We start from the raw sequence: 23,767 nt of genomic DNA, 5'->3' as shown, positions 1-23,767 counted from the left end.
TAAACTTCTTTTCGCGACAAGGCTTAGGTTCGAATTGGCGTTTAGTTTAGCGTATTATGGCCCAACCGAAAATCTCTGCTGTAAACCACGCCCGTTTCTATGGGAATTACCACGGCCACCAGTCTTCCTTAGACATTCCAAGTGTACACATATCATTTCCTGGTTTCATTTAATTAACTTAGGACATTTTTCACATGTTTATATATAATTATATACAACACATAGTTCGTTTTGTCTTATTATGTCAATAGAACTGTCACATTTTGACAAATCTATCAAAAATTTTGACATTTCGATAAATACGACATTGGCTGAGTTTTTCTCTCAACATGTGCATAGTTTCAAACAAACAAAACAAATTATTTTTTCTTAGCTTTTAACGCTAGGAGGTTCTACATTTTTCTTCATCTAAAAATGTAATTTAGCTGGATATAAATATATTTCCAGGGGATAATGTAGATTAAATTAAAGCTTATTTACTTTTATGTCTAATTAAAATCTCTAAGCGTTGAATTAGAATACATGAAAATGAGAATTTTCTCTATAGTATTTACAAAAACAGATCATATGATTTATAATATTTGCATTTTGTATATGGGAATGTTGGCAAAACATAATAAATAATAATACTTAGATAATTTTATATTTTAACCAGTAATTAGGGTGGAATAATATTTTTTAACTAACATTTTTATACCACATTTGTTTGCTATGTACGTACCATGAATACTATTTTTATAGATAAATTTGGTGGGACTTTTTATTATGTTATCGCTGTTGATTTTTTTTTCTACCATGAACACTGAAATTTGGTGGGTTAGTTACATTTTCTAATTACTGTGGGTCTCTCCCTCGCATTCTCGCTACAAGATAAACAACTATCAAACATCAAAAGTTCTAATCGGCGCATTAACTATTTAACATTTACTAAGCAGGAAAAACTAAATAATTATAGTGACATAAAATGTGTTTATATTTTTGTACTTCCAGAAATCACTAATCCCCTGTCTGCAAAATATGTAATTTGCGACATATTTGACACATTTGTGCATTGAATTTAGAGTTTAATCAAAGGCTAGTCGATAGTTTTGACAAGATAATAAAGGGTAAAGTTTGTGTGCTTCCTTAATATCTTCGTCTATCAATTAGCATAGACCCAAATTTAGCAGTGTCAAATCCATCTGCAAAATTCATCTTGATGTTTCTTTTTGTAAGAGTATTTCAAATTAAAACATTCCTTACATAATTTTAAAATGACAACCTTTTTACATGAGCAAATAGCTTTAAAGCGGAAATGCCTTTATTTTTTACCATTGCGGAATAAAAAATAAAGTACCTCCCATTATTTATACTTTGTTTTACATATATAAACCATTTTCTCGTTTTTGAAACGGTATTAATTTTTTTTTTATATCACAACGATTTTGTTTTACCTAAACCCTTTACTAATTACTATTAACCATAAAATATTATCATTTTGGTAATCAAACCTAATTTATCTTCAATTATTTTCAAATATAAATGGAAAGCTCCTACAATGACACTTTAAATTCAAAGAAATTCGTGCTTGAAAATAAAAACTGTAAAGAAATCCGACACAAAACGAAAAACACTGGAAGACAAAACACTAACCAGTATTTCTTTTTATTGTAGCGTAATTAAGCTCAGTATTGAAGTAAAATTATGGCTTCTTTTGCTAATTTGGGTTAAGGAATGTGTGTTAAACTTTCCAATTTTTTTTAAATATGTAGGGAATGTAGAAAAAGGTTCCAAAGTATATCTATGCCAGTAATTACTAATGGGTTTTTTACTATATTATAACAATACTGGCAGGAGAATTCAAGACACACATGATTAACAATATCATACATAGGCTACTTACTATACGTCATCATCCAATATTATAACACTCCCTTGAGAACCCGTGCCAGCCCATTAAAATAAAATAGTAAATTCGATTTAAAGTGCAAGCTTGGCATAGTTATACAATTCACATACTTATTATTTTATATAAAATTCCAAAAAACCTAATAAAAATAACATTTTTTAAAAACCGAAGAAAAAAAAAACACCATCCTTCCCAGATTCAGCATTTAATAAAAATGAAATCACGGTTTGTCATACGTAATATTAAAAATATTCCACTTGGCACCAACGTCAAAATACAACGATTCACGTAGTTTTTATATATTTATACCATCAACATGTTTTGTTTTTCTCATTATATCAACACATTGGAGAAATATACAATAGCCTATACAGTGACAATGTACATTGAATTTTTTTTTCTCATTTTGTAACTTTCTTTTCTTACAAACTAAAAAAATACTACCGTGAAAGTGAGCAACATCATTTAAGGAGATAATATAAAGAGGGTCTGGGCTAAATTCTAGTTGCTTCCAACAACAGGGCCTTTTTAAGCAGTGATTTTTGTTTAGCAATCTAGTTTGACCATTTTCAGGCTCTAAAATGCGATCTTTCCCTTTGGTTTTTTTTTGTTAAATACACATTCTAAGCTCCAAAGCGCTTCTATACCTAAATTTTTAAGAAATATCTAAGACATTTAATTTAAAATATTTAAAAAACTTGCTACGTACGCTCTTTCAATCTAAAAAAAAATCCCGCTAACATTATGTAGATCCGCCTTATTTTTAAAATAATGATAAATGGAAGGGAAGGGGGAGACTCAGACTTTAAGGATGAAAGACAATTTGGAATGAATACAATGTGGAAACCCATTTTGTATGTATTTTTTTTCATAAAGGTTATTAATAATTTTGTTCTAAATTTAGTCCCTATTAACTTTGGTAAATAGTAACATTTTCGTATAAATGAGAAAGAAACTAGTAGAATAAATGGCGTTTATAGCTTCTTTCGCAAAGTTTATAATGCTTGATATATTTCAAAACGTGGCACCCATTTACTGACCTCAGCACCTTTCGGTCAAGTTCCTTCATATTATTTTGTCAAAAACAATATCCATAAATAGTCGTTGTTGGATTTTCATTTTATGCAAAAACTGATGACGACTCGAAGAGTTTCTTATGGAAATATTTTGTCTCATTTCAAAGTCGCAATAAGCTCTCTAATGTATGGTTTATAGAGTTGGTTTTTATCAGTTACACATTACACGCATCCTATAATGGATGAAATAAGGTTGAAAACCTGGAATAATCTTGGTAAAAAAGAAGATCAATTACTTTATTGAGTCATAATTTTTTTTTAATTTTAACTGTACCTGATTAAAGAGCTCCTGCCGTTGCTGCAAAATTTTGCCACTTTGATAACACATGAAAGAGATGGGGCAATGAGAGAAATAGACAGGGGAGTTCTTGTTAAAGTTCCGTTGTCTCAGGGACCTTAGATTCACATTTAGAAGTAATGGGATTAGGGTTACACTGAGATTCGTACTGAACTTTAGCCTCCTCGCACAGTTCGTCGTACTCTGCTATTATTTTCTTATTTGCCTTATGGAGTAATTAGATGTAAAAATATGAGTATAATAAAAACAATGAGGAGGGTGCAGGAACGTGTGAGAAGTTGGAGAAGACAAACAAACTCAAACTATCAGAAGCCCCTTCTGCTCTGGAAACTTTTTTAAAACTAGGAACAGTCAAGATTTAATTTTTTTTTACCTTAGGAATATTTAGATGGATACAAGGTGATAATTAACATAAAAATTGGATAGACTTTTGCTCCATTAGGTCAATAATACCTATAACTCGTCAATTTTAAGTTTTGAACTGACCAAAAAATGGAGAAAGCACTAGTTGCAGCTACTAGTAAAATACTTGGAAAGGGCATTGCTTCTTCCCCTGTTCCTACGCCACAAAACAACGAACCAAAGAACTAAATTTCAACTTACTTCTTGCCTCTCTTCGTCGAACCTCTTTCTTACGTCAGCATGTTGCTTTTTGAGTTCCTCTAGCTTTTTATCCAGCAGGGTATTAATCTAAAATTGTATTAAGTTCTGACAAAAATATAAAATTTGCATTTATAAAAATATTGTAAAGACCTTTTGCCTTTCAGCCACCGCTTGATCAATTAATTTTTGGTGAAGCTCTCTTTTAACGCGTTCCATTTCACTTTTGTCTTTGTGTTTTTTACTCAAATTTCTCATATCCTCTTTCGTCTGAGCCTCGAGCCTTTTCATTAGCTCAGTAACTTCTCTATTTCCGTTAATTCAAAATATTAATATGATTTATAATTATGATAATACATTGCAAATGACACATACCTGGACGCTAATGAATTAAGATACTCTATTTGGGCTGTTTGAGAAAGTTGCAACGCTTTCTCAATAGCATTGTACAGCTAAAATAATTTTTTAATCAATATAAATCTTTCAAATTTATTAAAAATAATAAATTTAACACTAACCGGTTCTTGATACTTTTGTCTAAGTTCCATTGTGGCCCTATACTGATCTTGGGAGAGAGTGCAAAGATTTTGCGAATGGCTTTGATTTAACTCTTGCAATTTAGCCTGATGCTCTACGCTCATCAACTGAATATCTACCTCGCTTCTTCTTTTCAAAAGTTGCCTACAAAGATACAGATTAATTCTTGCGTATATTTTTGACATTATCTTTACAAATTAGCCTACACTTCAGCCGCTGGTAGCTTCTTTGCCAACTTGTTGGTGGTTTTGGCCAGTTGCAACTGTTTACTTTCCCTGGCCTTGAGCAATTTCTCTTCCCGCATCTGTTGGAGTTCTTTCTCCTTTTCTTTTACTTTTTCGTGCTTCTTTTGCAAAAGTTGTAAATCTTTCTCCAGCTTGGCTAATATCTTTAAAACTATCTTATGTTCCTTTATTTTTTCCAAAGATTCAGCTTTAACATTTGCTTCGGCGGATTCTAAATTACATTTATATAGTTCATTAACTTGACCATTTTTCGTAACTAATGTACAAAGTAACAAACCTAAAAGTGAAGGCTGTTTCTCTAGTGAGTTATCATCTGGCAAACTCTTTATAGAAGTATTGTGTCCTTCTAAAATCATAAGATTCGGGCTTAAAACAATGTGCATTTAGGATATGAGTTATAAATAAAATAATTTACTAAGAGTATCCTGTCGGTTGAGCGTTGTGATGGGTAAGGGTGAAGTGCTCCCAGCCGTGGAGGTTCTGTGAACACTTCCATTTGCATTACCAGTAGCTGGTTTCGAAGACCCACCACCTCCGATAGAAGAGGACATTTTGCTGTTATCTCCCATATTTGGGTCCTTATACATCGTAACGTGACTTCCCCTGTCTTCCGACTTCCTTCCTTCACCAGGCTACGCGAATAACAATAATTTGCAATTATCAATATTTGCCACAACTGACTTTATAAAGGTTAGCCTACTTGAGAAAGACGCTTCCCCTTATTTTCTTCAGTTGATTCTTCAAGGTCATCATCATCCGTCATCAACGCTAATTGATGAGCATGTTTTTCAACCACAGACTGATAAGCAATTGGGTTGGCTAACGCATCAGCAAGTTCTAAGCAATTTTAAAACAAATGAGTATTTTGCATATTTACACACCGGAAAATTGACTAATATACCTGAAAGCCCATCTGGAATGTAATCTTTAACCGTAATGAGCACGAAGAGGGAAGCTAAAGTTAAAGGTTGACCAGACTCATTTCTTAGTTGAATGTGCCTATAGCCAGGACGAAGTCCCACAACTGGAAGAACTCTATGACCAATAAATTTCCCATTTTCTTCATAAACTGATATCCGAAGACAAGCTAGTTCTGGAAGCACAACCTGGGATTTGATGATCTCATTAGATTCTACTTCACTCTTAAGAGTTAACCATTAAAATGGTAGATAACCTTCTTAAAAACAAAGGGTTCTTCATCATATATTGGATTGATACCATTTACTTGGACCGTTTTGGTTTTAAACCTCCTTTTAACAGTGTCAGCTGGCAGACCATACATGTCAACTTCTACGTACGTCCCCACCCTTTTATCTGACAGAAACTGGCCAGATAATATCTGGAGAGTATAACTGATCTTAGTTTTCTCATACTATACAGCCTAATTTAAGGTATAACTGTACTTTGACTGAAACTGTGCCAGCTATGATTCCATCCACAGTCGATTCAGTGAAGAGGTCAAATTTGCGATCATTCCGCCTCATAAAATCAGGCTTCAGTAAGTATCCGGTGCGACAGTTGTACTCAAATATTCCTAAATTTAATTGCATTCCTAAGTCTAATGTCTGAAAGTTGAGTGCTACCATTTGGCAGCCAGCGTTCCAAAACACCTAAATAAATTTAAAAATAACATCAATACTAATTTCTAAAAAGATTAAATATTAATTATCACCTGAGGCATGTAATTACTAGAATCTGTGCGCATCCCTTTGGGATATATCCTACTAAGTTGCCTTTTATTATAGCTTTAACAGGCGTTAAGAAAAAAAACCATTGCATTCAACCAAAATACTTTGCCTTAAAAAAAAGGATACTTGACAAATTCAACTGGGTATTCTTTCAGAAGATTAGTAGCCTGCGTCTCTACAAAACTAGATATCTCATAGCTACGATTTCTTTCTAAGATTTCAAAAATACAATGAAAATTAGGACTATACTAAAGACTATAGAGGGTGCTTAAGGGTTTGTACATAAATTTTGCTTAAACGTGAGCATTCGAATAAATGGGTGGTAGATTTGGCAAAAATTCAAACTTTACTGTAAAATATTCAAAAATTGCATACGAACCCTATTAAACTAATTTTACTTACTTTCAGCATGTTCAAATGAATGAAAACGAACAGGCTGAATGTAATTGACTAAAGCTGACATTTCAGCTCCTGCTTCGGACTCCTTAGCTGCGGTTCCCTATTGGAACGAATAAATACGTCGGCGTATTTGAGCCATTTTTTTAATGGTGGTTACAAGGGCAAACAACCCTTGCACAAGAAAACACCCAAGAAATACCCCGTACATATACCAATACCTCGTTTTGGTCTTCAACCGCTTGCTCTACTACCTTTTCCTCATCACTGGCTGACTCGGTTTCCGAGTCTTCCAAATCAGGGGCATCGGCTACCCCGATGGCCCGTCCATTTGGAAGATCAATGGTGTCGCGAATGGGAGGGGGTTCTCCTCCTCCCCCTCCTTCGTCCTGAACATCTTGTCCTGGATCAGCGGCAGCGGCCGGATCTTCCTCACCACTAGCCGAGACTACAGCAGCCACTGACATTGCGGCTGAAGCTACGGAAGGAAGATCCGGCTTGCTTCGTTCGGGTGTCAAAGGTAAACAGGTGGAACTGTCATCGTCTTCATCTATACTGGTATCACCTCCACCTGATTTTTGAGCTGTTAACAGAACAACTCATTTAATTTTTTTTTCTATTTTTTTTTAAATATTAAGATGATTATTAAATTACTTCTAGGAAAATGTTTCTTCTTGTTTTTGATGATGATTTTCTTCAATAAGAATGTCGGTGATGGAAGTGGTTGATTGGGTTTTAACTAAATAATAAAATAATATTAATATCTATATGTATAATTCATAATATTTGTTTAATTCTTACTGGATGAGAGGTTAATGGGTCGGTGAGTAACATATCACCAAAAATTTTTCGGCAGTACATTGCCATTTTAGCTTGTTGTTTAGGCGAACAATGATTTTCAAAGGAAAGGATGACGGGATAGGGAGACGTTTTAAATGCACAATCGGCTATTGCTTCTAATACTTCCTAAAATAATAATTAATAAACGGGAATTTAACATCCATAAATCATACTTTAATTTACGTCGAATACCTTTAATAAAATTTCAGTGACCACAGTGTAACCATGGGTGATGATGGGTTCTTCATCAGAATTTTTACCATTCCAACAGTCTAATTCGACGCAGCGACAACCAGTTAGCAAACATTGACGATAAATCTCAACAGAAGAGCGTCCAGTCAATTGATGACCTTGTAGTAAATACTTGTAAGAGATTGAACAACTAAGCTTTTTCGTTTTTTTCACAATGCTTACCCGTAAGGTACGTGTTATGAGAAGAATTGATGAAATAATGACTGAGAGGCTGTTCCATATCTAAATTTTGGTCGAATTTTTCCGGGGCGACAATCGCGTTGTCGTCGCTCATAAGATAACGAAGAAACCCGTCCACGGAAAGAGTATCTAGACGATGCCAAAAAAAGTAAAGAGTTACCGCATCGACGCGTTTAGAAGTTGAACGACGCGTTTCTCACCTTTTTGTAGGGAAGGTTTGTTGGGTTCGTATTGCTTGATAATGTCTTTGGCTCTTTCATGATTGGCATAAGGGTAGAGAATTTCGTTCAGCCTGGGATCCCGTTGCGTGTTGTTGAGGAAATCTACCAACTGGTCCGTCGTCATGGCTTTCTTCTTGGCACCGCTTCCGCATCTTGCGAGACAAAAAAATGTCAGAGTCAGTAGCTTTTTCACACTACCTCGAGTATAGCTAAATAACAAAAACTAACATGGACTCGTAAATTTTCTCGACTTCCGTCCTACACGTTAAATGTTGATAAAAAGTAAAAAACATGAGAAAGTCCAACTTCTCTTGGCTGATCGTATCACTCTGTAGAAGCGTGAAAAATGTTTGGGATTAATAATTAGATACGTCATCGCTAAGGATCAATCGAAACACCAACCTTGCCACAAGGAAGGCCGCACGACTCCAGCGCTCGTTCCACTCTCTTCTTGTCGTCCTTGTGCTGGGCGAACGTTTTGAAGATACTGCGAGAAGATAAAAGAAACCATTAGTGAATATTTTCCACAACAATGTCCACTGCAAGTTGCTTTTGACTGCGGTACATAAATGTCGATTTCTTTCAAAGCTATCAAATTCCTCTCAGATAGCTATCTAAACGAAATGCTATCGGTGAAACTGCCCATATTTACGGACAGTTTAGGATATAAAGAATACGCTTTGGTCCCATTCGACCAAAATCCCATTCGTTCGAAAACGATTTAACATTGAGTCCCAATCGATCGAAAATACCCCAATTGTGCGGTTTACAGCCCAATTTTGCACGTTTATATTATTTTTTTATAGTACATCAAATTTCGTCGCGTTAGCCTTACTCGACGCAATTGCTACAAACTTAACCATTCACATTAAAAAATGAAATTGTTCGAATTATTGTATTCTTGATATAAATAAAAAGTTCTAAGCATAAATGTATTTATAAAAGCGCGCCACCCTAGGGAAGTGAGAGACTAACCTAACCTAACCTTACCTTACCGTTAGTACACCTGTAGCAATTTTGTTTAGGTATAACATTTTTTGCGTACCCTGCTATATCTCGGGGCAGAAGTAAAAAACAAAACAAAAGGTCCCAATGAACCGAATCCGCCTTTTGGGCTATATTTCGGAAACATATTGAATTCGGTCGAATGGGAATATACCAAAGAATACATTTAGTAATAGGAATAAAGTTAGGATAAAATTAGGGATGAATAAACGTAGATTCTTCAAACAAGTATTTCGACAGGCAAGTTAATAACGTCATGTTTTATTACGCCAGGGAAATAGCTCGGAATTTTCAGGCGGGGGATGCGGAGAGCTATAAAAGTACTATCGATGTCATCCCAATAAAGTTGGGTGAGTGGGTTTACGTCCACCAAAAAAAAATCATTTGTGCCGGCATCCAGTGAGCTTGTTAAAGCTATTAGTCGCGGGATATTGCGCGGGGCATCATAAACACACGGGCTCCAAAATGAGAGGTAGCTTCGGACGCGTCTTCGAACGTCGGAACGCCGCAATCTTATCCATTTATCAAACAACCGTAAAACGATAAAAGAAAAATTAATCACTGGCCTTGATATTTACCGCCTATACCCGAGTATAATATATCATGGAAACATTATGTTATTGCCCCTTTTCACCGCGATTTTTAATTAAAGATTATATTTTACGGTATGGCAATACGCTAACAAGGAGACATCCCGAAGTGTAACCCACCGATTTGGTTCAAACTGGAGGGATTGGTAGACCTTCATGTATCATGAAAAATCCTAAAGGGAATTTATTCAATGGGCAACCGTTTTGCCATGGCAACGAAAAATGTTTTTGACAACACAAAATATTAAATTTTCCCATTGAAAATAACATGGGATTTTGACATCAAATTGATCAAAGTTGATTAATTTTGATGTTTTTTCGTCAATTTTTATCTATTTTTGGCATTTTCCAAATTTTTAAATTTGTTAAAAATTTTCACAGGGGGGGGTCCTAGGAATCGGTCAGAATCCCATGTTATTTTCAATGGAAAAATTTCCATTTGTTGTTGTCAAAAACATTTTTCGTTGCCATGGCAAAACGGTTGCCCATTGAATAAATTCCCTTTAGGATTTTTCAAGTTACATGAAGGTCTACCAACCCCCCGAGTTTGAACAAAATCGGTGAGTTACACTTCGGGATGTCTCCTTGTAAGTTCAAAACGATGAACGGATAACCGAAAAAAATATCGCGCCTTGCAAATTCCTGATTATAAAATAAATATTTTCCGCCGAAAAAAAAACATAAATTTCGGGCTCAATAGATAACTATACATTATAAGGGTGAAGTATACCTCGTTCATTCAGAATCGGGCCCCCCGAGCATGAAAGGGACCCGGTAATTTGTACCGGCTTCCACCCTATCTTGTCGGTCCTACCGTTAACCGAGAATGACCGATTCGATCTTCAACTTTTGCTACAGATCCGCTTAAATGATTGATCTAATAAAATAAAAAGTGGTCTCACCCAACTTGTTAGAACGCTTCTCTTACGTCACAAGACAGATTTATTCTTCACACGAGCGATTTGCACGCGCTCGGCACGCGCGCTAGAAAAAGCTATAGTCTTCACGACTGTAGTTCGGGTTCGTAGACTTATGAAAGTAAGAGACTGCTATGTAAAACTATCTCGTCCCTCTCTCAGTTAAAGGTCTACAGAATCATTTGAAAAATTAAAGACGAATTTCAGGTAGCTCTTCCCCTTTGGTCACGTGACTCAAATAATTATTTAGCTCCGCCCTCAAAATTCAAATGATTCTGTAGCCCTTTAAGACATCAGACTCAAATTACTGATTAATAGCAGTCATTCTTACACTAATAGTTCGAAAAATGACCACGTCCTCCCTGCGTATTTCGGCAAATATATTTAAAAAAGTGTACTAGACGTTATTTCCATACCGTATTTTTCTAAGGCTTTTATTAAAAAAAAATAACTCAAACTAAATTATGGATCTTCAAACTTTAAAGAGTTCTTTTCAAGAAGGGAGAAAACTTCATTTCAACTTCGGTATAAATTAGCCACTGAAGGGATATGATAGAAATAAACACTGACCTAAAAAAGTAAGAAAATCCCCAATTCCGAAAATGGAAAAAGGGATCTTCCCAGGGCTCCATTTCTTTTTTCCGGAGTGAATTTTTTCTTCACTATATAAAATACCTATATAGTCGAGTTTCAGGGCGTAAATAAATAGCGCAGTCGAAAGCTAGATGGTACCACGCTCTCTACTTCACAGGCTATTAAACCTGGCAGAAATAGAAAACGAAATCAACATTTTCTACACAGCCTTCTCGCTTCTCCAGAAAATAGAAATCTTATACGAAAGAGAACGCTGCAATATTTTCCAAAACTTTTGATATCGTAGAGACGTTTCTATTTTTGCTGTAGAAAGAAGGAAAAACATCCAGAATGTCGTTAAAGATAAATGATATCCAGACTTTGAATGTCTGTAAAGCGAGGGATTAAGCCACTTATACCGCGTTTAAGCTTCCGACAATTTTTTTTCTTGGAAATAATTATAACAATTGAAAGGGCTAAGGTTTTAATTTAGACCCGAGTCTAGAAATCTCTTCCCAGTATTTATATTACTTCCTCAGTCTTTTGAATTTACGTTCCAACTAATTTTATTTTTTATTTTTCGGAGATTTTATATTTGTGGTTTTTATAATGGTTTTTAGAAGTTAGGAACTTTTAAAAGTGAAAATCTGAAAAGCTTGTTTTGGTGCTGTTGGTCTACGTTATTTTTCGTAAACAAATTCTTTGAAAATCTGGTCTTCCACCAAAATAAAATTTAGATTTAAAATCTAAATTTTAACAAATTCTATATATATATCTAAAAATCATTCAATTCAATTCAATATATATATATATATATATATATATATATTCGTATATTTATCAAGTTTTTGCTTATTAGTCAATTGGAAGCTCCGTTATGAGAGAATAATTTGTTGTACGTAAAACCATATCAATACAACTTAATATAATTAATCTTGACATTGGCTTATTTTTAAGTATACATTTTTCATTTTTATTTGTATTTATTAGCTATTTTTTTTAACTGCGTTATGACTTGCTGGTGCTATCTGTACTGTTTCATGGCACAATAAAAATCATTCAATTCAATTCAATTCAATATAATATTATATATATAGAATTTGTTAAAATTTAGATTTAAAACCTAAATTTCATTTTGGAGGAAGACCAGATTTTCAATCATATATATATATATATATATATATAATTTGTTGGGGGCGAAAATAATCGTATTTGGTGACAAATAAAAAAACAAGATCTGAAAAGACAACGAAAAGTGGTTCAAAAATGCCAATATTCCCGAAAGGAAAAACGAACGCTCGTAATAATTCATCTTATACTAAAAAGGAACGGCCGGAAAATGATCTAAAATTCTCCGGCAGCCCTCGCGAGCGTCAGAACGAAGCCACCAAGTTAAAAATAAATCCTCGGTGGAGGAGGCGAGGGCAGACGCGTGATACGGTGGCGCCGTACGCGGAATAGGAGAGCGTTTCATCAGCATCTTCCCGAGTATCGGAGCGTAATAAACGAATGGGATTGGGAGGACGAGACCGAGAGAAATAAAAGGGGGGGGACGCCACCAAATCAGAGTCAATTTCTTGAATGAAAGAAAAGCGGGTCAAGGCGCCGATAGATGGCGACGCTGTTTCGATTTCGGGGGAAAGTGAAGGGTTAAGACGGGTCGAAAAATAATCGAATTTGACGCCAGGCGCGAAGCCCGCCCGCCGCGCTATACTCTTCACTCCGATGGTCTTGTCATTACCCGGTGTTTCTTCAAGGTCTACCCATAATTCACTCTTCGAGCGTCTTTAAGATGCACAAATCCACGGGATATAAACCTACTGTCTAACAATAGGCAAGAAGTAATATTTCCGAGAGCCACGACCTGAAAGTTACGGTTTATATGGCGCTTGTTGAGATAATGGAAACTTATCACCGGTAACTAGAACGTCGTGTTTATTTTATGTCAAAATGAGTTAATTGGTTAAAAGGAAACAATTGACGCGTACCGTACTGGTGAAAAGTTTCCTTTATTTCAACAATCACTATATAAACGGTAACGTGCAGGTCCTGTCTCTCGGATATATTACTTCTTGGCAATTTCCTTGAAGATTTTTTATTGAAGCGTCTATTGGACTTTATAACCGAATATTTCCAAAATAATATTTAGTTCCATTTCGAGTAGTTCAATAGAGTTCTATTGGTTATAACTTAAAAGTTTTAACTTTTCAATATTTGGTATCACTTTAAACTGACTCCCGACCCAAACTATAAAACGTGAGTAGGAAAAGCGGTATAAGTTCCATCCATTTAACGATAATCGAAGAATCTTCAAATCGGTTTCAAGGAGGATAGAGAGTTAGGCGTAGCGTTAATTTCATTTCAAAGGAAAAATTTCGCGCCGGCAGTAAAGAAAATTAACGACCATGAAATCTGTTTCCAGATGACGTCGCTCTTCGCGGCGACCAATGAGAAACGCCATTTTTAAGGTCACGTGAAAAACGTCGTTAGAGCCTCCTGTTGCCCGGCAACCGCGCCGCGGCTGTGTACTACGCCATCTGACAATCACCGGCGCTTTTTCCCAGAGTGGTTCTCTCTCTTCCGGGAGGACGAAGGCGCCTAACTTAAAACGGAAATCAATGCCGACGAGCGAGAATTTTTCATATAGAAACGATTCGAATTTAGAAAAATGCGTAAATCGGGAAATTCTCCGTATTTCAAATGAAATTTTGAGCCGAAACGAATAACGCCATCGTCTGCGGATGACGAACGAGCTATATCTCCAGAATTTGTTTCATTCGCTAAATTCATTTTGCGAGATAAGATAAAATACCGCCAAATTCGTACCCTGGTAGCGTACTTCTCCCGGAACACCGGTGTGTTGTAAGTGGAACACTTCTACAGGGGCTTGTAGGTCAAAAATAGACCCGCGTTGGCGTTAGAGCGTATATTCAGAAACGCTTTCCACGGGGACATCCCACGCGCTCCAGTCTCCACCGGGGAGTGGTTGCTAAAGCGAACTCGCAGCTAGAAGATTTTCGTAAAAGCTTTGTTCATTTTGGTGGATTTTTTTTCCAAACTTTTGAATTTAAAAGTTTTGAAAGTGCCAGAGAATAATAGAGTTTCAGCAACTCATCGCGAACGTCTACGTCTCTTCTCGCAGTGCAAACGTCGGAAAAGACGTAGTCGACATTTATATATACTCAGGGAGAAAGGACCATGTTGAGACGTTGCGCTGGAATCATGGTCTAGTTGTCCCTCGCCACGAGAGGGAACTAAATCTTCACCGACGTCGGAAGACGTAAGCTTTAGGGAACCAGTGAGATACCGAGCTTATTTTATTTATTACAGGGGGAAGGCGTTTACTCTTCGAGCACGAGTCATTCTCCCGAAGTATCAATAAATAAATTCTTGGATATCGATTGCATTCACACTCACACACGCGACCAAAAATTCGCTAGATTTATTTATTTATTTTAAAGCAGCTTTGGGTTTTTCCAAAAGTTCCGGTAAAAAAGTAAAATGATTTATACTCTCCAAAATTGAAATTGCGTTACAACGCTTCATTTCTTACATTTAGGGCTGTCTTTTTTAAGCGTTTAATACGCCTAAGCACAAAGGGTGCCATTAATCCAAGACGCGAAATATGGAACACATTTTTTTAGTCTACCGTTACGAGTTGAAACGGTTGAAACGTAATTCGATAATTGTTCATTCCCGGATCAAACAGCGCGAGCCGTTGGGCTGAATGGATGGCGTTCCAAATGTACAAACACAAAGGAAGCATTCGCGGAAATCCCTCAACAACAAAAAACAACAGGAAGAAAAATGAAAACCCAAACTCCATTCCTCCAAACAAAATAACATTTAGGCGTTATAACAATGTCTCTCTGAGCGACCCGAAGGAAGGGGGAGAGCTTCTATATTTTGACGGACGGAGATAGCCACCGGTGGCGCTAGGGTAGAGGTCGGTCAAAAACGGACAGTACCGGCGGGAGGCCAAGATGGGGATGCGCCCGGGTCGATCGAAACTTTTCCTTTCGAGTCGCTGATTCGCTTATCAGCGGGTTTCCCCGAGGCGTCCATTCGACCCCCTCCACTCCCCCTCTATCCGGGGGAAAATGCCCCTTTTATTACAGTCATATTGCGGGAAAAGACGTTTTCCTACCAATCGTTTGATGGCTTTTTATGGCGGCATATCCTTCCTTTTCAGTCGCCCAGGCTGCGTTAGAGACCACCTCGCCATGTCCATTATTTCGTTTTCTATTAATAGCCGGCCTTTAAATAAAAGGAAGAGTCCCTGTCCCTGTCCCTACCTGTACCGGAGGGACGCTTTACCATTAAAATCGAACGATATTAAATACCACTACAAGATTTATTGGCGATTTCCTTATTACGTTGGAAGTGGGAAAATAGTTGCATTAAAGTTCGATATAAGAGGCTTGTAAAACAGGATTTTGTACAACCAACATTTCTATTTCATTATAACTTTCATTTAATTTAATTTATGTTGAAACGTCAAGCGGGTGAACAGGAGGACTCAGATGGATTAGAAAAAACGCTGAAAGTTTACTTATAAATATATTCATTCTTCAAAATGGCGGCCAATACGCCATATGGTTTGCGTGACAACCACGAAAATCATAACACAAATGTGATAATTTTGTAGGGGAAGACGGTAGATTGTTTCTACAATGGCCTGAAGCCATACCATTACAATACCTTCAACTAATCCGATTAATTTAAATTAACTTAGAATGCAACCAATCGGAAGATATTTATTCAAAAAAAATGTATTTCGTACGGTAATTAAAAGTCTATATAATTCCCTTAGCAAAGAAAATTATACATCCAGACCAAAGTAAAGAAAAACATTTAGGTAATTAACGCCAACTAAATCATTAGACGCGAAACTGCGCTTATACTAGACAGTTTAAGCACCGTCCGTCTGAACGGGAACGCGCAGCCATTCAAGGAGCTTTTCTCCCCAGCGCGGGTAACGGTATACGTTCAAGTTCGGACGCGTGGTGCTTAAACTGTCTATTAAACAAACTCAACAGCGCGGCAGAGAAAGAGAGTGTGGGCCGAGAATCGACAGGCTAAAATAAACATTAAGAAATCCCCCAACCACACTTCTCTACACCCCCCCTCCCCTTTCTCTCGGATAGTTTTGAAAAGTTCCGAGCCGAAATTAATCAATACTTCGATTATCTTCCAGAGACTAGACTGCTCACTTCTCAGTCGTCTATACTATCCAAGGTGGTACGAAGGGGTAAATTCTAAACGGAGCGAACCATCAAATCCGGGACCAGCGCGCTGTGTCTAAACGCGACTTAAAAAAGGATTCTCGCCATCAAGGGGGGGGGGGGAGATAAAAACAAGAATAAAGAAATAAAAGAGTCGGGGAAGGCTAGAATCTCGGAGCTCGAAACGACAGACTACAATGTAGGCAATTGTTAACTATCACGCCGATAGCTCATTATTAATGGATTTTAGCCTCCTCCTCGACCAAGGTCTTAAGACGAGAAAGGAGACCTTAATTTCCTCTTCCAGAATGATGGCCAACAGGAAGGTAGTTCCAGGACATTAACGAAGAATTCATCTTATTAGTATTCTCAACCGAGTTCGTGCCAGCCTCGGCGGCAAATATTCATTCATTATAATGTTTGGGGTAAACAATAGCCAGTTACGAGGTCACTCCGGTAGGATATGAACGTGATCGCTAGGAACATCAACACATACTATCATACGTAACGTAATCACCCGTAAGTATGCCTCTGTGTATAACATCTCCGTCGAAAAACTTGTTGAGGTTAACGGTAATAGTGTAGGGAGCTGTTGGCTCGAGTGGCACGCAGGGCTTTCCACCTGGCCAGCTGAATTAATGCCTTCAAAAGTCGCTTGATGACTTAGGCCTAAGGTGGTGCCTTGGGTATTAGCCTAGCTGATTATTATTATTACAGTTAATGAACCGTAAATGCGAGAATTCTGATAATCCTTGGACTATTGAATAGGTTACTATGGAAACAGAATCTCTTGATCACGAGGCATGATCCTAGGTTAGATTGTCAAAGGTACAACTTTCAAGGAGGGTCGCTTCATTACCTTCCATTTCCCCTCTCAAAATTTTCGTCAGTCATATTCTGCGAAGAAGGCATACTTCCGAGTGATTATCTTACATATGATCCTACGAGGTCACTTAAAAATGAAGAATTACAGCCCCTGATAACTCATTATTCCCCGAACATCCGTTTTGTCCTGTTATGGACCTTTACTAGGCGTGGCGGTACAATATCACGTACGCGTAACATCAGAAGTCTGGGAGCCTAATTAATTAATAAGTCCATTTTCACAAACATTCTCGAAATGGCAACTTATTACGCGTATTATATTTAGCTACTATCGGATTGGTCGAATTTTAATTTCAAGCTACTTTTCTGGACCAAAAGCAGTTTAAAATACCATATAATTATTCGGAAAATTATCACGGAATTTTTGGTATCTCCTCCCCTTATTAAGCGGTTTCAATAACCACACCGCCATCTATCGGTACTTTTAACAACAAAGGGTAGCCTAAGCTGACGTCATAGGTCACCGAGGTCACGCTAAGGTATGACGTCAAAGTACTATCCTCGTCTACTTGATCATCTAACTGCGCGTGTGTCAATATCAAACGATATTTAAAACTTGCGAATACTTTTTTCGTCAGTGGCGAAAATAGATTTTAATCAAAAACGCCTTAGCCTAGTTAACTAAGCGACTTATTAACAAAGAACGGCGTAAAAACGTATAAAGTATATCTATTTAAGAAAAGGCGAATACACTCAGCCCGTAAACGCGATACACTAATAAATTCGGATAAGCTATAAAAGAGAATATAGATTTCTGGAATATACGTGTCCCTAACAAAGAAGAAAGGTTTCCTCCCCCGTCGCCTCAAGCCAGAAATAACGCCCCCTATAAAAGGTTCGTCGAACTAACGAATAGTTGGGCGCGTACCGAGAGAGCCTTCAATTTAACAGTCGGCCAAGTTTAAGCCCAGCTATAGGTATACGCCGGCACTTTTGACAATGACAAATAGTTGTAAAGACGCCAGACTTAGAAGAACCCGCGCTAGAGTCATCGGACTTGGGCTAAATCACCGCGTAAAATTGCCCGTCACAATAGAAGGGAGGCTTTTTGGGCTGGACGGGGCGCCGGTAATATGACGTGACAAGGCTGTAAAAAAGAACCTTTATAACCGAGTTTTTACGATTTTCCGACTCGTGGCGTTCCAGGAAACATTGACTAATAAAGGGAGACGTGCCGAGCCCTCGCGACAGCGCCCATTTTATACAGCTTTTACCTCTACATCTAGTGACAATCTACCGTATGGACGCTACAATAGATAACTAGTTTACGTATCGCGACTATAAACGGAGGTCAATTTTATAACAAGATGTCACGGACATTTAAGTACGCGCAATCCTCCCGATGTATTAACTATATATTAAATTTAAATTTGAGCAAATTTTCAATCATCTTATACATTAACTTGATAAACCCAAGAGGAATTTTACCGACAAACCGCATTTTTCGAGTTACCTGGTTTTGGAAATAAGGTAGCGAAACGCGAACGTGTTAATTTAAAATAATTTTTAGACAAACCGCATTTTTCGAGTTACCTGGTTTTGGAAATACGGTAGCGAAACGCGAACGTGTTAATTTAAACTAATTTTTAGACAAACCGCATTTTTCGAGTTACCTGGTTTTGGAAATAAGGTAGCGAAACGCGAACGTGTTAATTTAAAATAATTTTTAGACAAACCGCATTTTTCGAGTTACCTGGTTTTGGAAATAAGGTAGCGAAACGCGAACGTGTTAATTTAAACTAATATTAACTCAATCCGAATGTTTTTTTGGAGTTGGATGACGCCTGTATCAATTGGCACGAAATTTAAATATGACAATAGTGCGTACGCGGGTTGTGGGGTCCCGCGAATTAGCCAGACATCTCACTTAAAACGTAGTTCAGAAATGATCAGTAATAACTAAAAATATGATTTTATACCAAGTCGGGCTTTATTTAAAAAATTATTTCGTCACTAAAATGGGACAATGACAAACTTGTGTGACCCCCATCTCCAAAGTTCATATCGGGCTCCCGAAGGCAAGATATTTAATTTCGATTGAGATATCCCTGGCCCTTCTAAGCCTAATTCTTGGAGAATTATGGGGAATACGGCGGCGGCGGTGGCATCGGCTACACTATACGTGAGCCAAGTACACACAAATCCCTTTTAGGGATTGCGTATGAAAACTATAACAAGAATAAATTTAGATTAACAGATAATGTGTGTGCCGCACTGTACGTTTCGTGAGTTCCGGAAGAAAAACCATGCCCTTCCGACTTACCTCGCGTAATGTTTTACCCTTTCTCCCGATAAGAAGGGAGGACTGGACTCTCTTCGCGCAGGGAATCACGAAAACAGAGCCTACAGGGAGTATCAAAAGGTAATGCAAAAATTTTAATTTGTTGTAGGGGGTGAGTTGAGAACTTTTCGAACTAATGAAATAGATTTCTATCTAATATAGTTTTGAACGGATAGAGAAAATCCTATAAAATAAGACATTTCTGAAGCGAAACTTTTGAAATATACGAAAACTTTCGACTAAGCGGTTGTAGTTTTAGATCTAAGTTCGCATCAAGCTAGCAACTATACAGGGTGTTTCAAAAGGTAATGCAAAAATTTTAAGATGTTGTAGGGGTGAGTTGAGAAGTATGCCGTTTTCCCCCATTTTCCTACGATGAGTTAAAAGAGCGCCAGAGAGCTTCAAAGTGTGGCCTACTAGCCCCTGGAAGTAGGCTGCAACAAGCGCAAAACCAAGCAGCAGGGACTTTAAATACTGTTTAAGTTTACCTTTTTACGCTGGTTACCTCGATTTGTTTACAAAGTACTTTTTCACCTATCACACGAACCCAAACCTCAATGTTCGCGTTTCCCTGCTGCTTGGTTTTGCGCTTGTTGCAGCCTACTTCCAGGGGCTAGTAGGCCACACTTTGAAGCTCTCTGGCGCTCTTTTAACTCATCGTAGGAAAATGGGGGAAAACGGCATACTTCTCAACTCACCCCTACAACATCTTAAAATTTTTGCACCACCTTTTGAAACACCCTGTATAGTTGCTAGCTTGATGCGAACTTAGATCTAAAACTACAACCGCTTAGTCGAAAGTTTTCGTATATTTCAATAGTTTCGCTTCAGAAATGTCTTATTTTATAGGATTTTCTCTATCCGTTCAAAACTATATTAGATAGAAATCTATTTCATTAGTTCGAAAAGTTAGACCTCGGGCAAAAACCACCAAACTAACTAAAGGAGAAGTCCGTAAGCCTTTCAATATTCTCCGGAACTGAGAGCGATAAAATAGGTTAATCGAGTCGGCGGATTTAGGAGAGAGTCAACGATTTTCGGATGAGAAGCAAACTGTTGGATACGAGCTAAATCTGGAGACGGGAGATTGATAGCGGAAAGGGGATTGCAAAAACAATTTCGGTTCTCCGTTCTTCCCAAATACACGGACGAAGACACGAGAGGAGGTATATCTTCTGGGACTTGAGCGAAAAGAATCGCTAGCTACTACCCGATCCACAAAAACGCTACAACTAAATTATATTTTAAGGGATTTGGAAACAAGACGTCGAGATGAGATTCGCCTAAAATCCGAAAAGGCCTTTCTATAAAATATGCTACGTTTGCTGAACTGGTTTTTACGTAGCTCATTCTTCACGAAATACGTAGAAGTTCAGTTCAATCTATACATAAAAACAGGGTGCCTCGTCGAATTTACCCTTATGTCAGGGGCTTTTCGTAGTAAAACGTCATCGATACGTCACCCGTGACGCAGCAGCAAGATCAAAACAAGAAGGCCATTGTTACTTTATAGAAAACCCAAAATTTTTGGTAACTTATAACAGAGAGTGTAAAGATTATGAGAGGCGTCTCTTCCTATTCCCGTAACGTTAAAATTTCGTACAAGATTTTGAGAGCACGCGCCCATAGGAGAGGTTACGATACTATCCGACACACGATGTCGCTACTGGAAAATTTTTAAATTTTGTAAACATCCGGAAAGTATTTTTCATCAGTCATGGCTGTTAAACATAGTTGAATTATGCTAATTTAAAATTAATAAAATTCAATTCCATGAAAAATAAAGAAACGTAAGTACAAGAAAGCGGACTATTTATAATATTTTGATACTAAAAGAATTAATTTGTTTGATTAACCAAGGAAATTCATTGGAAATTTTATGAAATTGCCGAGGCTTAACGAGAACAGAGCGGTATAAGTTAAAAAATACGAGGAAACATTGAAGTTGGTAAAATGTGATTAATATTGTATTTTTAACAGTTTCCTAACTTATCTTTTCTGGGTTTTCATGTATTCATGGTTGAGATCTTGTTTTTTAAGGGAACTATGTATGCAGAATTCTATGAAAAAAGATATCATGTTTTGGTAAGCAGTTGCACATGGAGAATCTTCATTAGCTTTAAAATATTTCTTGTCAATTCTTTGAATGATGAATCTCTCCAAACGTCCTTTAATATTTGTCATGTGCGATAAAAGCTTAAAACTGGTGTCAAATACTTCATTTGTCTCTGTTACAAATTTGAAGAAACTATCAGTTGGTACGATGAGGCTGCTGAACAGCTGATAGAAGAATTCTTTGCTGGTTTGAAAGCTTAAAAGTAAAAGAGCAGATTTGCTGGGTCAACAATTGGATTGTATTTTTTGAGTTGACTTATGCAAGAAGAGCATTGAAGGTTTGAGTAGCAGCGGTGAATTAGATATTCTGAAATGTAACTAAGAACATTTTGTTTTAGCAGGTTTGGACTTTCAATAGATTTACAAAATTCTAAGTCTTCATCGGAACATTGCCCCTGGCTTTGCGAGACTACAAGATTTTCAAAATTGGAGAAATCTTCATCCGGTCCTGGAGTTGCAGTTTTAAAAGTGTCAATGTTTAAAATGAACTCATCCAAATCATCAATGCAATTAGAATCCGGTGGTTTCAAGAGATTATTACAGAGGCAGCCCTGTATGCAGCTCGAAATTGTTGTCTATTGGGATGATCACGGTTGCCTCCTTTCTGTCTTATAGATCCAAGAAAATTATCTACAAAATCTTGGCTAATCCTGTCCGTTAATAAAAACTTAAAACCAAAATTATCATTTAGATCTTCCCAGAGGAGTAGCAAGGCTTGAATTGAAATTACCATTTTCTGAAATTTCCAATGGTGTAGAGTCATTAAGACTGAAAATTGTTGGCACAGCGGATGGTGTGAGCCTATTTTTAGTTCTAATATTCATGAAACTGGCATCAATGAAATGATTCGCGCAAATTCTATGGTTAACGTGTAAATATTCCGTAGTTTTATTTGTAAGTCCATCATTATTTACAATTTTCAGCCACAAAATAGAACTAAAATTTATATTAAGTTAATATGCCAATAAGCCTATCTAATGAAAATGCGAATTTACCAGGCTTTTTCCTTTGGAAACTTAAAAAAAGATAAACAAGGATTTCTTGTTTTCGATATTTTACAATTTAAAACAAAAGAATATACCGCAGACCTACTAAATTATTTAAAAACCTTGTAAAACTAGCATTAAAAATCTGGAAAGTTTTTGCGTCTCTTTTAAACCTAACATCGAAACGCACGCGCTGTGAGAACGGCGCCACTGGTGGCGCCATCGCTCTTACGGTAGTAGTGGACATTTTTAGGAAAAAAAAAGTTAGTACGCTTTTTTGAAAGAGAGACGCCTCTCATAATCTTTACACTCTCTGCTTATAAGCTACAATTTTTTTTGAAAGCAGCCTTAAAGATTACGTCTAAAATCAATTTATTTAATTGATTTTTTAAAATGTTATGCCTCTTTTTAATAATAATAATTCGAGTGAAGCGGGAATGTAAATCAAAATCAATCTTTAGGATAAAAATAACGACTCCTAACTATGCAGAAGATGGCGTTACGTGTAAAGGCGGATGCACACAAAGATCGCAAGCGAATTTTGAGCGCGCACGCATGCGTAGTTTCAAAAACCAAGATCACGCACGAGCAAGCGAAACTAGAGCTCGGTTTTTGAAAAGACGCATGCGTGCGCTCTCAAAATTCGCTTCCGAGCTTTATGTGTGCATCCGGCTTTACGACCACGCGGAAAAGCTTCCTAGCGTTGTGTGGCGCCATCTTCAGCATAGTTCGTAGTTTAATTAATTACGGTTTAAAAACTAAATTTAATTCTGAATTAAATTATATACCTTTTCGTAAATATATTGAAGAATAAAGATTTAAATCAATGATTTTTAAAACTCGATTTAAATCAATGATTTTTAAAACTCGATTTAAATCAATGATTTTTAAAACTCGATTTAAATCAATGATTTTTAAAACTCGATTTAAATCAATGATTTTTAAAACTCGATTTAAATCAATGATTTT

General features: G+C 36.9%; 1 protein-coding gene and 1 long non-coding RNA gene across 6 annotated transcripts in view; one reads left to right on the top strand and one right to left on the bottom strand.

The window, feature by feature from the left end:
- Positions 1-2,077: 2,077 nt before the first annotated feature.
- Positions 2,078-23,767, bottom strand: part of Plc21C (Phospholipase C at 21C) — a 160,085-nt gene continuing 138,395 nt past the window's right edge. The window contains exons 5-28 of one of the 5 annotated variants that reach the window (XM_090154359.1): positions 8,624-8,708; positions 8,450-8,550; positions 8,201-8,373; positions 7,983-8,129; positions 7,761-7,918; positions 7,530-7,694; positions 7,383-7,467; positions 6,938-7,311; positions 6,735-6,831; positions 6,459-6,543; positions 6,317-6,389; positions 6,048-6,254; positions 5,819-5,983; positions 5,546-5,750; positions 5,345-5,481; positions 5,060-5,276; positions 4,922-4,990; positions 4,606-4,855; positions 4,381-4,525; positions 4,238-4,314; positions 4,016-4,169; positions 3,866-3,952; positions 3,239-3,467; positions 2,078-3,175 (exon numbers count right to left, since the gene is read on the bottom strand). In XM_090154359.1, the coding sequence (XP_090010485.1) occupies positions 3,336-3,467; positions 3,866-3,952; positions 4,016-4,169; positions 4,238-4,314; positions 4,381-4,525; positions 4,606-4,855; positions 4,922-4,990; positions 5,060-5,276; positions 5,345-5,481; positions 5,546-5,750; positions 5,819-5,983; positions 6,048-6,254; positions 6,317-6,389; positions 6,459-6,543; positions 6,735-6,831; positions 6,938-7,311; positions 7,383-7,467; positions 7,530-7,694; positions 7,761-7,918; positions 7,983-8,129; positions 8,201-8,373; positions 8,450-8,550; positions 8,624-8,708 (3,388 nt within the window). In that variant the 3' untranslated portion in view covers positions 2,078-3,175; positions 3,239-3,335. Of the gene's footprint in view, positions 3,176-3,238; positions 3,468-3,865; positions 3,953-4,015; positions 4,170-4,237; positions 4,315-4,380; positions 4,544-4,605; positions 4,856-4,921; positions 4,991-5,059; positions 5,277-5,344; positions 5,482-5,545; positions 5,751-5,818; positions 5,984-6,047; positions 6,255-6,316; positions 6,390-6,458; positions 6,544-6,734; positions 6,832-6,937; positions 7,312-7,382; positions 7,468-7,529; positions 7,695-7,760; positions 7,919-7,982; positions 8,130-8,200; positions 8,374-8,449; positions 8,551-8,623; positions 8,709-23,767 lie in introns of all 5 variants that reach the window. The other 4 variants (XM_090154355.1, XM_090154356.1, XM_090154357.1 and 1 more) reach the window with 4 other exon arrangements.
- On the top strand, positions 21,269-22,034 carry LOC149936212 (uncharacterized). Its single transcript, XR_016472222.1, has 3 exons — positions 21,269-21,487; positions 21,558-21,782; positions 21,943-22,034. It is a non-coding gene; the product is annotated as an uncharacterized LOC149936212 (long non-coding RNA).

This window comes from Leiobunum rupestre, chromosome 7, assembly GCF_980474605.1.
Source record: "Leiobunum rupestre chromosome 7, qqLeiRupe1.1.hap1, whole genome shotgun sequence".
In the NCBI taxonomy this organism is placed as follows: Eukaryota; Metazoa; Arthropoda; class Arachnida; order Opiliones; family Sclerosomatidae; genus Leiobunum; species Leiobunum rupestre.
This window is presented reverse-complemented; position numbering and strand designations above follow the sequence as displayed.